The sequence below is a fragment of the Sus scrofa genome, chromosome 12 (genome assembly GCF_054392235.1).
Source record: "Sus scrofa isolate SSC_HxYL_T2T_F1_AM1 chromosome 12, Sscrofa_HxYL_maternal_Yorkshire_Landrace_v2.0, whole genome shotgun sequence".
Taxonomy (NCBI): Eukaryota; Metazoa; Chordata; class Mammalia; order Artiodactyla; family Suidae; genus Sus; species Sus scrofa.
The window spans coordinates 50945811-50957327 of NC_139394.1; the positions used below are offsets into that span (position 1 = coordinate 50945811).

General features: G+C 54.0%; 1 protein-coding gene and 1 long non-coding RNA gene across 2 annotated transcripts; one reads left to right on the forward strand and one right to left on the reverse strand.

Annotated features, from left to right (window-relative positions):
• The first annotated feature begins 88 nt into the window (after nucleotides 1–88).
• On the forward strand, nucleotides 89–7090 carry LOC146398293 (uncharacterized). The gene is made up of 3 exons (XR_014821670.1): nucleotides 89–226; nucleotides 6722–6826; nucleotides 6953–7090. It is a non-coding gene; the product is annotated as an uncharacterized LOC146398293 (long non-coding RNA).
• Nucleotides 7091–7619: 529 nt separating this feature from the next.
• Nucleotides 7620–9736, reverse strand: BHLHA9 (basic helix-loop-helix family member a9). Its single transcript, XM_013981203.3, has one exon. It carries the CDS (start codon nucleotides 8783–8785, stop codon nucleotides 8111–8113), a length of 675 nt encoding a protein of 224 aa, XP_013836657.2. The 5' UTR covers nucleotides 8786–9736; the 3' UTR covers nucleotides 7620–8110.
• Nucleotides 9737–11517: the final 1781 nt, after the last annotated feature.

Consider the following 11517-nt stretch of genomic DNA (forward strand, 5'->3'; position numbering starts at 1 on the left):
CTTCTCCCCAGAGAACCGCCCAGCAGCACTCTGCCTCTGCCCCAGCCCAGCCCTGCCCAGCCCTGCCCAGCCCTGCCCAGAGGGACTTGGGCTGGCCTCTGGCTTCCATTGCGGACCCAGGACCTGCTCCTCTGGACTGGGGGCATCCCACCTTGACCTTGACCTCCACCCCCCAGAGGCCTCTAGGCCAGAGCCTGGCTCCTCCCTCCAGGAGCGGGGGGCTAGAGTGAGTACCGGGGTCCCTCCTGGAGGATTCTGCCTGGACCCTCTGACTGGGTGTCTGAGCAGCTGAGCAGGGGGTGGGGCAGAGGAGGTGTTGGGGACGAGCGTTGGCCCATCTCATGGCCACTGGAGCGTCTCTGAGGTGCCTCTGAAGAGCCAGCAAGGATCTTTCTGTTCAGGCGCTCCTCGGGGCAGATGCCAGCCCTGGAGGGCCTCGGTTCTGGCTGCCTGTCCTCTGATTCTTGCTGTGTCTCTTTGTTCTCTGTTCTGTCCCTTCCCTCTGTTTCTGCCACCTTCTCTATTCCCTGCATCTCTCTCTCTCTGTCCCTAAGCTCCTGCCTTACGTTGTTTTATAAGGTGACCGAGAGCCACCAGGGTGTGTGTGTGTGTTTTGGAGGAGGGTGCTGGCATGCGGGATGGTGGTGGGGAGTTAAAGGTGAGAAGGGGTCTCAGAGGTTGTGGGGTTCTTTTGATATCACAGGTTAGAAAACCCAGGCCCACAAGGGCCAGAGAGACACTCATCTCAAACCTTATCTCCGTCAGACACCAATCCCTGGTCCAAGTTCAGGGGCTGGCTTGGGGCAAGATGAGTCATTTTAGTCAAAAGAAATAGCTTTAGGTTGTGTATCAAGCTGGCTTCAGAAATACTGTTTCCAGGAGTTCCCGTCGTGGTGCTGTGGAAATGAATCCGACTAGGAACCATGAGGTTGCATGTTCGATCCCTGGCCTCGCTCAGTGGGTTAAGGATCAGGCATTGCTATGAGCCGTGGTGTAGGTCGAAGACGCAGCTCGGATCTGGCGTTGGTGTGGCTGTGGCTCTGGTGTAGGCTGGCAGTGGCAGCGGTGATTCAACACCTAGCCTGGGAACCTCCATATGCTGCACGTGCGGTCCTAAAAAGTGGGGAAAAAAAAAAAAAAAAAGACTGTTACTGTTTCCAGCAGAGGCCATGACAAGGTGGAGGAGGGGGTGTGACAGACAGAGAGTGAAGCGCTGGTGACAGAGGGCCCAAGGGGAGCCCAGGGAGCTGAAAAGACACTTGGAGGCAAAAAGGTTTCTACAATAGTGTGTGGCTTTGGGGCAAATTTTCAAGTTCAATAAATCTGACTATATTAAATTTTGTTCCATAAAGGAAACCCATTGTTATTGGCAAAATGGAGGCCCCCAGGGCAGTGAGATTACAGCTCCCTGCCCCATCTCGGTCCCCTCTTACTTACCCAGGCCAGGGATGGGGCAGGGGGAGTTGGCTGGCTCTTCTGCCCAGGAACTTCCAGAAACGTGCTAATGCCTTTTGAAATGTGAGACATCCTGCAGAGGGAGGAAAGTTGGGTGCCTAAGACTCCTAGACTCTAAGTCAGTGTCCAGCCTGGACAGAATCCCATGTTACAACCTGGGAGCTGACCCTTGTTGGGGGGACTCAGGCTCAGCCCCATTCCATCACCTCCAGCCAAATGTGGCTATTGAACCCCTGATTTGTGGCTAGTCCACACTGAGATGTGTCATAAGTGCAAAACACACACTGGATTTCAAACAGTACAAAAAGAAAAAAAAGAAAGGAAAACAGCTCATGAATTCAGTATATATTGATTACATATTGAAGTGATACTATTGTGGATATATTGGGCTGCATAAAACATTAAAATTAGTGTCACTGTCTCTTTTTAATATTTAATTTAAATTTACTACTAGAAAATTTTCTAGTATAGTCTTTTCTTTTTTAATATTTAATTTAATTTAATACTAGAAAATTTTAAATATGGCTTGCATTTTATTTCATTTATTTTTTATTTTTTTCTGTCTTTTTAGGGCTGCATCCCTGGCATATGGAAGTTCCCAGGCTAGGGATCAAATCAGAGCTGCCTAAGCCACAGCCACAGCAATGTGGGATCCGAGCCGCGTCTGCAACCTACACCACAGCTCATGGCAACGCCGGATCCTTAACCCACTGAGCCAGGCCAGGGATGAAACCCACTTCCTCATGGATACTAGTCGGGTTTATTACTGCTGAGCCACAGTAGGAACTCCTTGCACTTTATTTCTATTGGGCAGCACTGGCCTGGAGGAGAGAAGGAACCTGAATTACACGTGTTTTGTTGTTGTTGTTGTTTTTCAACTCGATTAAAAACTCAAAAAGAAAAAGCTAAGAAGACCTGGAGTGGCCCATAGCAGTGAGGTTACCAGGCCGGCTGGTTTCTGGGACTTGGGCCCCAGGTTTGCTCTGCCACTGTGAGAAGCTGGTCTCTGGCGCCATCTAGTGGTCTGCTGGTCAGGAGGGGAAAGACCAGAGTGGGGAGTAGGGACTAGGGGAAGGGGGAGAGTCGAGGAGGAGGAGCACCTACCTGCTTTGGGCTCCAGGGCTGGTGAGCCCCACCCAGCCAGCTGCTCCGGCTCCAGCCCAGTCCCGTCCCAGCCTGCAGGTGCCGCCTCCCCACCCCCACCCCAACTGAGGTCTCCAGGGGAGGCCCATGGGCCACAGTCAGCATGCCCAGTGGGCTTGGCCTGTACAGTGTTGGTTGAACGCGTTTTTTAAAAATCGATTTCATGTAAAAATGAGGGTTTGCAGATCTGAGAAGCCTGAGCCATTTTCTGCAAAACAGGGAGCAGCTGGGCCCACGGCAGCCTTAAGAAGGGAGGGCGCCAAGCGCCGCCTCCAGCCCCACCTTCACCTTCGGGCCTCGGGTGAGGGTCTGCGCTGTGAGCCCCTTCCGCTGCACTGGTGGGCCTTTCTGCTCCGCTGCGGGCTGGCCTTGCTGCTCTCAGTGTAGAGGCAGGTAACCAGGAAAGTCCTTCCCCTCCCTGTCCTCCACCCCGGGTCCCTGCTGGAGGGGGGCAGCGGTGCCCCAAGCGCCCTCCACCGAGGCCTGGCTCGCTGGCTGGGATGAACCAGAGGAAGACCAAAGCGCCAACCAAGTGCCCAGGGTGTGTCCACACCGACAGGAAGTCCACCTCTGCCTGCCCCCCCGCCCCCCCTTGGCACGCCCTGAGCACAAAGGATGCTGGTAGGTAAACACTGCAGGGGGAAGCGGACCTGCATACTGGGGGTGGGGGCACCTCTGTGGAATGGGGTGGGCAGAGAAGCAAACCTCAGAAGAGGAGGTAAATGTGAGCCTAATCCAAGGAGAAGAGATTAAAAAGTCCCCCGCTATCTGGGCCCACAGCTCTTTTTATCCTCGAGGTTGCACTGGGTGTCAGGAACCCAGGGGGGGTTGACCTGGGAGGAGCAATTAAGCAAATTCCACCTCTCACTGAGGCCTGCCTGGGCTCAGCTCACTCTGCCCCAGGCAGCCTTCCGGTATCTCCGTCCCCCCGCCAACACACACACACACATTACACGTGCAAAATGTGAGCAAAAACTTGATGTATCACAACCCAGTCAGCGAATATCCCAGTTTCACATCTAATGACGTGGGGTCCCTGCGTAGGAAACCTTGCTCTCCTCCTCTTTGGAAGGGGCCCTCTGGGGCCCTTTTAAAAACAAACTAGGGAAAACCTCATGGGTGTTGATCCTATCTGCGTGCCCCCACATCTTCTCCGCTCTGTTCCTGCACCTACGGTTTAGCCCGGTAGTCAGCGGGCACAGACCGGTTTTCGATCCACTGTCCCAACTCACCGTTTGTGACAACGCCGGGGTTTGCTTTGCCAGAGCCTCTGAGGATGGGGATGTGGTGTTGCACATCTTTCACTGTTAGATACAGCGCCGCTGGGACCACCTTTTTGCAAATGTGTCTTGCCTTTTGGATTACGCCTGCTTTTATTGTGATTTATTTATTTATTTATTTATTTATTTTTATTTTTTTGCCAAATTATTCTCTACCCCGAGAAGAACAGAGTACAACTAGAAATCTGTAAATGCGCCCTTTTCTCCACATCCCTAACAGCATTGGGTCTTCCAGCTGTTCGTTGCTTTTGCTGGCATGTCTGAGTCGGTGTGCTGTAAAGCTGCTGAAAGTGCTCTAAGTGTCAATATTCGTTGCCCTTGGAAAGTTAACCCTGGAGTTCCCGACGCGGCTCAGCAGTAAGGAACCCAACAAGTATCCATGAGGACATGGGTTCCATCTCCGGCCTCGTTCAGTGGGTTAAGGATCCGGTGTTGCTGTGAGCCGTGGTGTCAGCTGCAGATGGGGCTCAGGTCTGGTGTTGCCATGGCTGTGGTGTAGGCCGGCCGCTGCAGCTCTGATTCCACCCCTAGTCTCGGAACATCGGTATGCCACAGGTGTGGCCCTAAAAAGACAAAAAAAAATTTTTTTTTTTTTTGTCTTTTTGCCATTTCTTGGGCCACTCCCGCGGCATATGGAGGTTCCCAGGCTAGGGGTCTAATCGGAGCTGTAGCTGCCAGCCTACATCAGAGCCACAGCAACTTGGGATCCGAGCCACGTCTGCAACCTACACCACAGCTCACGGCAACGCCGGATCGTTAACCCACTGAGCAAGGGCAGGGATTGAACCCTCAACCTCATGGTTCCTAGTCAGATTCGTTAACCACTGCGCCACCACGGGAACTCCCCAAAATTTTTTTAATTAAAAAAATTAAAATGCCTTAAAAAAAGTTAACCCTGTCTCTCCTTTGCAGGCTATTTATTTGCAAGAACTGTTGGGATTAGCCATATAGATAGACCATTTCTTTAGGTATATCAGTCGTTCTTAGCTTTTGGCCATGACTTTTAGCAGCTCAGTTCTTATATGTGTGTTTTCTCTTTGCAGTACTTTCCTTTCCATATTCCTTTAACACTTCTCCTTGTACTATTTTTCTCTCTATTCGGATAAATTTATGTGGTCTTGGTCAATAACTTTTTTCTTTTTACAGCCACACCTGTGCCATATGGAAGTTCCCGAGCTAGGGCTCTAATCAGAACTGTAGCTGCAGGCCCAGGCCACAGACACAGCAACACCACATCTGAGCCACATCTGTGACTTATGCTGCAGCTTGCAGCCATGCCGGGTCCTTAACCCACTGAGCAAGGCCAGGGATAGAACCTGCATCCTCACAGACACTAGGCTGGGAGTTGTTAACCCACTGAGCCATAACGGGAACTCCAGTATCTTTCATTTCTTTAATAATCACAGCTGTATCTTCTCTTCACAGCAAATCAGTTATCTTGGAGAACAGTCTTAGGAAGTAGATTAAAAAAAAAAAAAAAACTCCAGCAAGTGTTTGAGAAAACATGGAAGGCACATGATTAAAGGTATTCTGGCCTAGCATCAGATAAAGAATCAAGGAGAGGGGAGTTACCTGTTAGGTCAGTACATACACACTCACACAAACATTCCTATCTTTACACATCTCTGTGAGCATACCCATAATGCGTGCATGTCAAAAAAAAAAAAACCTCAGAATGCCAGGCAAATACATACCATCTTGTAAATATGCAGAAATGTGCACTCAAACACATAGCCCTGATAAAAACAAGGTTAATAATTAATGTGTTGTGGGCTCTGGTTTATAAAACACCTTCCCCTACCTTCTCTCATTAAAACAACCCTGTGGATGGAATATGTCTTAATAGCTTCCACTCAGTGAGTGTTTGCGTGGGCCAGGCACTGTGCTAAGTGCCTTAAATGCTTCTCTCATTTCATCTGCGCAACAGCCTATGATGTAAGTATTATTTTAGCCCATTATGCAGATGGAAGCACCAAGGCTCAAAGCCCTTAGGTGATTTCTCAAGGTCACGCAGCTGGTAAGTGAGGAGAGGTACTTTCACATCCTCCAGCAGACTTCACTGTCTGCGGGACATTCCCCCTCCTACCTGCAGGGGGCGACCTCGCCCTTCCAGGGCTGAGAATGCAACCACAGGAGAAGAACCCTCAATTCTTTCCATCCTGTAACTTCAGAAAGCAGGACTTAATGGTCATTTTATGGTGTTTCCAGAGAGTAAAAACCTGAGGCTGGGAGTTCCCGTTGTGGCTCAGTGGAAACGAATCCGACCAGTACCCATGATGATGCAGGTTTGATCCCTGGCCTCCCTCAGTAGGTGGGGTTCTGGTGTTGGTGCTGAGCTGTGGTGTAGGTCGAAGATGCAGCTTGGATCCCACATTGCTGTGGCTGTGCTGTGGGCCGGCAGCTCCAACCCTTAGCCTGGGAACTTCCATATGCCCCAGGTGCGGCCCTAAAAAGGAAAAAAACAAAAAACAAAAACAACCTGAGGCTGAAGAAAATTGAAGGTGTCCAGGCTGATTTGTCATAAAATTGTAACATTATGCAAACAGTAGCAAATTATGGAACACGTTCTCATTGCCAGAAACTAATTTAGGAAGCTCACAGCCACCCTGGGGTGGAATTATCTGTGTCAGAGGTGAGGCCTAGAGGCCTGAGTGGTCCCCCATGTAGTAAGTAGCAGAGCAGAGATGGGATCCCAGGCAGGTCAGGTTCTTTTCTCCTGCTGTCCGACCATGGCATTGCCTCTCCCTGACAAGGGATGCTGAGCGGGCAGGCCTGAGGCCAGAGTCCCACATTTTGCTCCTGGCTGGCCCCCATGACCCTCTGCTCTATGGTCTGTGACACAGCTACCTGCCCTGTGAAATTTGGAGCCCTGTGGACTGGGGACCAGGTGCAAAGTGTGCCGGCCAGCATCTCACTTGCAGAAAGCAAAGACACCTGTAATTAGGATGGTGAGCCTCATCTTGAATGTTCTGGGGATACCCCCCCACTCCTGCCTGGGCATCTAAGGGGATCTCTCCAGCTTTTGTGGGGTCCCTCATTCTGAGCTGTGTAACTCTTCCCCCCTCCCCCTCCAGCTGGCCAGAGCCCAGCTCTCCAAGGAGACCAGAAAGCCCTCAGACCTCCTCCAGCACATCCGTGTCCTCACCCCGGCAAGCAGTCCCTGCAACGTCAGCCAGGTCAGCCTGAGTGAGGCCTGACACGGACTCGGGAGCACTCGTCTTAGACACAGCAGCTCTCCAGACTTCTCTGAGGAGCCGGCCATCCCGCACATTTTCTCAGCAGCCTTGGCCCGAGGCCCCACTTTCCTGGATTCCAAGTCTGCCCCTCTGCACTGGCCCCACTCGTCCCTGGGAGCTCCAGCCACCCACTGCTTGGGGTACAGACAGAACTTACTGACCCCCCAATCCTTGGCCCTGCCTTCAGCTTCCTTCCCTGAGACTGGCCTAGACTCTGCTCATTGCCACCCTCCCGGGGCTAAGCGCAGACTGCAGCTCTGCAGGGGGGCCAGAGAGGAAGCTTCCCAGTCCGGCTCTCCCTCCAAATAATGTCCTTTCCCATGGTGCCCCTCCCAGGGCTCAGCACACCTGGGTGTTCCCATGAACTTGGTACAGTGTCTCCAAGTACCTACCTGTGGGCTTCCGGCTGTGGCCAAACATTCCAGGGTGAGCCTCCAGGCCTCAAGCCCCTCAGGCCTTCCTGCTACCCTGGGCTCCTGGGCCTAATGGAGTCCTGGGAGCAACGGGGATGACAGCTTCTTTTTATTTGGCTGCTTCTGATTGCCTCTCCCAGATCAGACTTGGGGCATCTGCACAGGCAGGGGGAGGGGACCCCACACTGTGCTATCAGACCACACCAGGTGCCACCCACACCCCCATGCACAACCCCTCTGTCCAGAGCCCCATTCTCCTAAAAAGCAGCAAGACAATAGGACCCCAAGGCCCACAATGCAAACAAAGGTCACTTTCCAAAAGGAGTTCAAGTCCAAAGGTAAGAGCCCAGCAGGATCCTGCTCCTTTCAGAGGAGGCTGGGGTTGTGGGGATCTGGGGGGGGGGGTGCAGCCCCAGGCTCCAGAGTTCCTTCTCACTGGCAAAGGGCCTCCTTTCCCCCTCAGGCCTCAGCCCATTCAGTTTTGCTCCGGATGGTTTTATAATCTCCCCTCCTGGAGTCATCCTGCCATTGGCTCCTCCCAGGCCGGTCTCCATCCAGGCCCGCGAGGGCCCTCGGTGCCCGGTCAGGAGTGCTGGTAGCCCATCCCGGGACCCGCTCGCAGGTGGCCTCGCGGCCAGGCAGAAGGAGCCCCTGGACATCGACGCCAGCTTCCTGCGGAGGTCTGGGCGGCACCCTGTGCCTCGGCCACCGCCGTGGGCCGTCCCAGGGGCGCGTGCGGGAAGCACGAGGCACAGCGCGGCGCGAAGGGCCCGGCGGGCAGCGGCGCAGGCTGCGGCGGACGGCAGCCGGGGTCCCCCGCGTCCCCGGCGCGCGCGGCCTGGCCGTGACACTCCAGGTGGCCGCAGGGCCAGCGCGGCGTGGGGCTGGCGCGCAGCACGAGGGAGAGCGCCGTGATGCGGTGGATGGCCCGGCGCAGCGTGGCGATCTTGGAGAGCCGCTTGCCGCCCAGGTCGTGGCGCAGCGCGCGGCGCAGCGCGTTGAAGGCCTCGTTGTAGTCCAGGATGCGCTTGCGCTCGCGCACGTTGGCCGCCATGCGCCGCGCCTTGGAGCGCACGGGCCGGCTGCGCCTTCGGCCGCCCGCCGTCTCCTCTGCCTCGCCCAGGCCGCAGGGCTGGCCGTTCTCCCTCAGCACCCCAAACTCCCTCCTAGCCCCCAGGCAAGCGTTCCCCAAGTCCTCGGCAGAGTCCTCGGCCCCCTTCAGGCCCCCGAGGCCTGGTCCTGGCGCACCTCGGTGCATGGCCTCCTCCCGGGCCTTGCGGCTCCGGCTCCGGCTCCGACTCTCACAAGGCTGACAGTCCACCTTCTGAGCGCGCTGGCTCCTGCAGTCTGGACACTCCCGCGACAGGCCCTCTCCAGCTGGGCTTTATGGCACCACGTGGCTCTCCGCCCTCCCCATCCATCCATCTCCCTCCGCCTGCTTTATTACCTGCCTCCAGGTAGGTTGGTGAGGGAGGAAGGAAGGGAGGAAGCTTGCAGATTCTTGTAGGAGTGGACCTGCCGGGCACCCTGGCCACGCCCAGGGCAGTGCTCAGCCGCTGGAGAGAGCTTGCCCTGCTTCACGCCGGGGCCTCTCTGGGGTGGCTGCGTTCTCCATTCTTCCTCGTGACCCCAAATAGCGTGCCAGCTTGGCCTTCAAGCAGGAGAGCTGATAGTGCACAGAAGGGCCCCAGTGGCTGCTGCGTGTGTTAACGAACCTTGAAAGTTTGTGTCAAGTCCGGTGGGCCACCACAGGGCTGTCACAGAGGAAAGCATGACTGTTCCAGCGGGACCAGTAAGGGAGGGGCCGTTCAGACAGGGCGGGGGCAGATCGGGGACCTGCAGCATCTGGCCCCCTCAGCTACCCGAGTGAGGCTGACTGGGATTCTGGGTTTGGGTTTTGATTTGGCCTTACTCACCTTCTGCCTCCCTTCAGCTCCCCCTTCCACAGGCAGAGATGGACCAAATTGGCAGCAGAGGGTTTTGGAAAGTTGTCTTGGGGCCCTCTGGCTTCCCTTGCGGTACCCATCAGGGGCATCTTTTAGAGTCCTGGGTCCTTGAGTAGCCTTGTCTCATGACAGCACTGCCATGCGATGAAGTCAGTGGACCCACTCCCCATCCCCTACCCCAAGGATTTTAATTTTACGTATAGACTTAGAAAAAGAATAATGCTTAGTCCTAGAGAAGGACCCCAGTGGAATTTCAGGCATCCGCAAGTGAGTTATTTGGAGCACCAAGGTCAGTCTCATTCCCAGCCACAAGCCAGATGCCTCCAAAATGCCAAGGCTCTGTTATCAGCTGGGATGAGTGTGGAGTTCACATCCCTCTCGCCAAAGAACCAATTAATAAGCCCATCGTTTCAAATTATAAATTGTTCCGTGAAGAACAAGAACAGGGCTGGGGGGCTTTTGTTTTCTTGTCTGTCTTGCCTACTAGACAGTAAGCACCCTCAGGGCATTGCATTTTTGGGGCTCTCTTCCCCAAATCCACAAGGTCTGTGAAATTTAAAAGTGATTGAAAGTAGCTACAACTGGATGTTTTCTGCTCTCTACTCAGTCTGTTTCCCACTGTCCCAGAACACACACACGCAATCACAGAGCTTCAGGCCTCAAGCAGGATTCTACCTAGGGGGTGGCCCATAGATGTCTGAGCACCCATGGGGTGCATGGGCCATAGATATTTGAGCACCCATGGGTGCATCCAGAATGACAGTCTCACTGGGTCTCAGAGTGGGAAGCAGGGAAGCAGGCCAAAGCCCAGACGTTAAGGTTCCTGAGCATCACATTCCACTCAGCCCCAACCCCATCCCATGTCCCTCAAGGCCACTATGGAGAGAGTTGAATCACATTCCTCAACATCGGCCTTTCCCAGCCCCAAAAAGCCCGGCCCCAGGGCTTAAAGGCAGGCAGATCATGAGGCAATAGCTGGACCTTTCAGTCCCAGAAGAGCCTGGTGGGAGAGCTGGTTAGGCAGGTGGGAGCCCTCCCTGTCCCCAACCACCTCCAGCCAAAAGCCCCTTCCAGAACCTCCCCCATCAAGGGCACAGTTGGACATAGGGGTGCTTCCAGAGAATTCCACTGGACAGGGGTCAGGAGACCTGGCACTAGTTCTACCACCAACTCGCTATGTGGCCCTGTGCCAGGCATGTCCCCCTCTCGGCACCCCAGTTTTCTTTCCTTTGCAAGGAAGACATCCCCTCTACAAAAGAGGTTCACCAGGACCAGCTACATAATTGCAGAGCCCAAATGGAAATGGGGGCCCTTTGCTCAAAATTATTAAGCATTTGAAGATGGTGACAGCAGAACATAGGGCCTTGTAAAACTTGGGGCCTGTGCCACTGTTCAGCTCCCATGCCCATGAGGCCGGCCCTGGGTGTAGGATAAAGTATTATAGTGGTGATGAGCTCAAGCTCTGGGTCTAAACATCTGTTACTTGCCACTTTCACAAAGACCTTGGGAAAAACTCTGAACCTCAGCTCTCTACCTGCAAAATAGGAGTGATGCCAGCCTCAGAAAGGAACCTGGTAAAGATTGGGCCTCAAGAAATACTGGATCTGGGGAGTTCCCGTCGTGGATCACTGGTTAATGAATCTAAGAACCATGAGGTTTCGGGTTTGATCCCTGGCCTTGCTCAGTGGGTTGAGGATCTGGCATTGCCATGATCTGTGGTGTAGGTTGCAGACTCGGCTCGGATCCCGCGTTGCTGTGGCTCTGGCTTCTGGTGTAGGCTTAGCAGCTACAGCTCCTATTAGACCCCTGGCCTGGGAACTTCCATATGCTGCGGGAGCGGCCCTAGAAAAGGCAAAAAGACAAAATAAAAAGAAAAAGAAAAAAAGAAAAATACTGGATCTGGGAATTCCCATGTAGCTCAGCAGGTTAAGAACACAACATAGTGTCCAGGAAGATGCAGGTTCAATCCCTGGCCTCACTCAATGGGTTAAGGATCCGGTGTTGCTGCAAGCCGTGGTGTAGCTTGTTGGCTGTGGCTGTGGCA

What these genes read in the sequence shown, in the direction of transcription:
- BHLHA9 (XM_013981203.3), bottom strand. Translation starts at nt 8,785, where the DNA reads ATGCACCGAGGTGCGCCAGGACCAGGCCTCGGGGGCCTGAAGGGGGCC.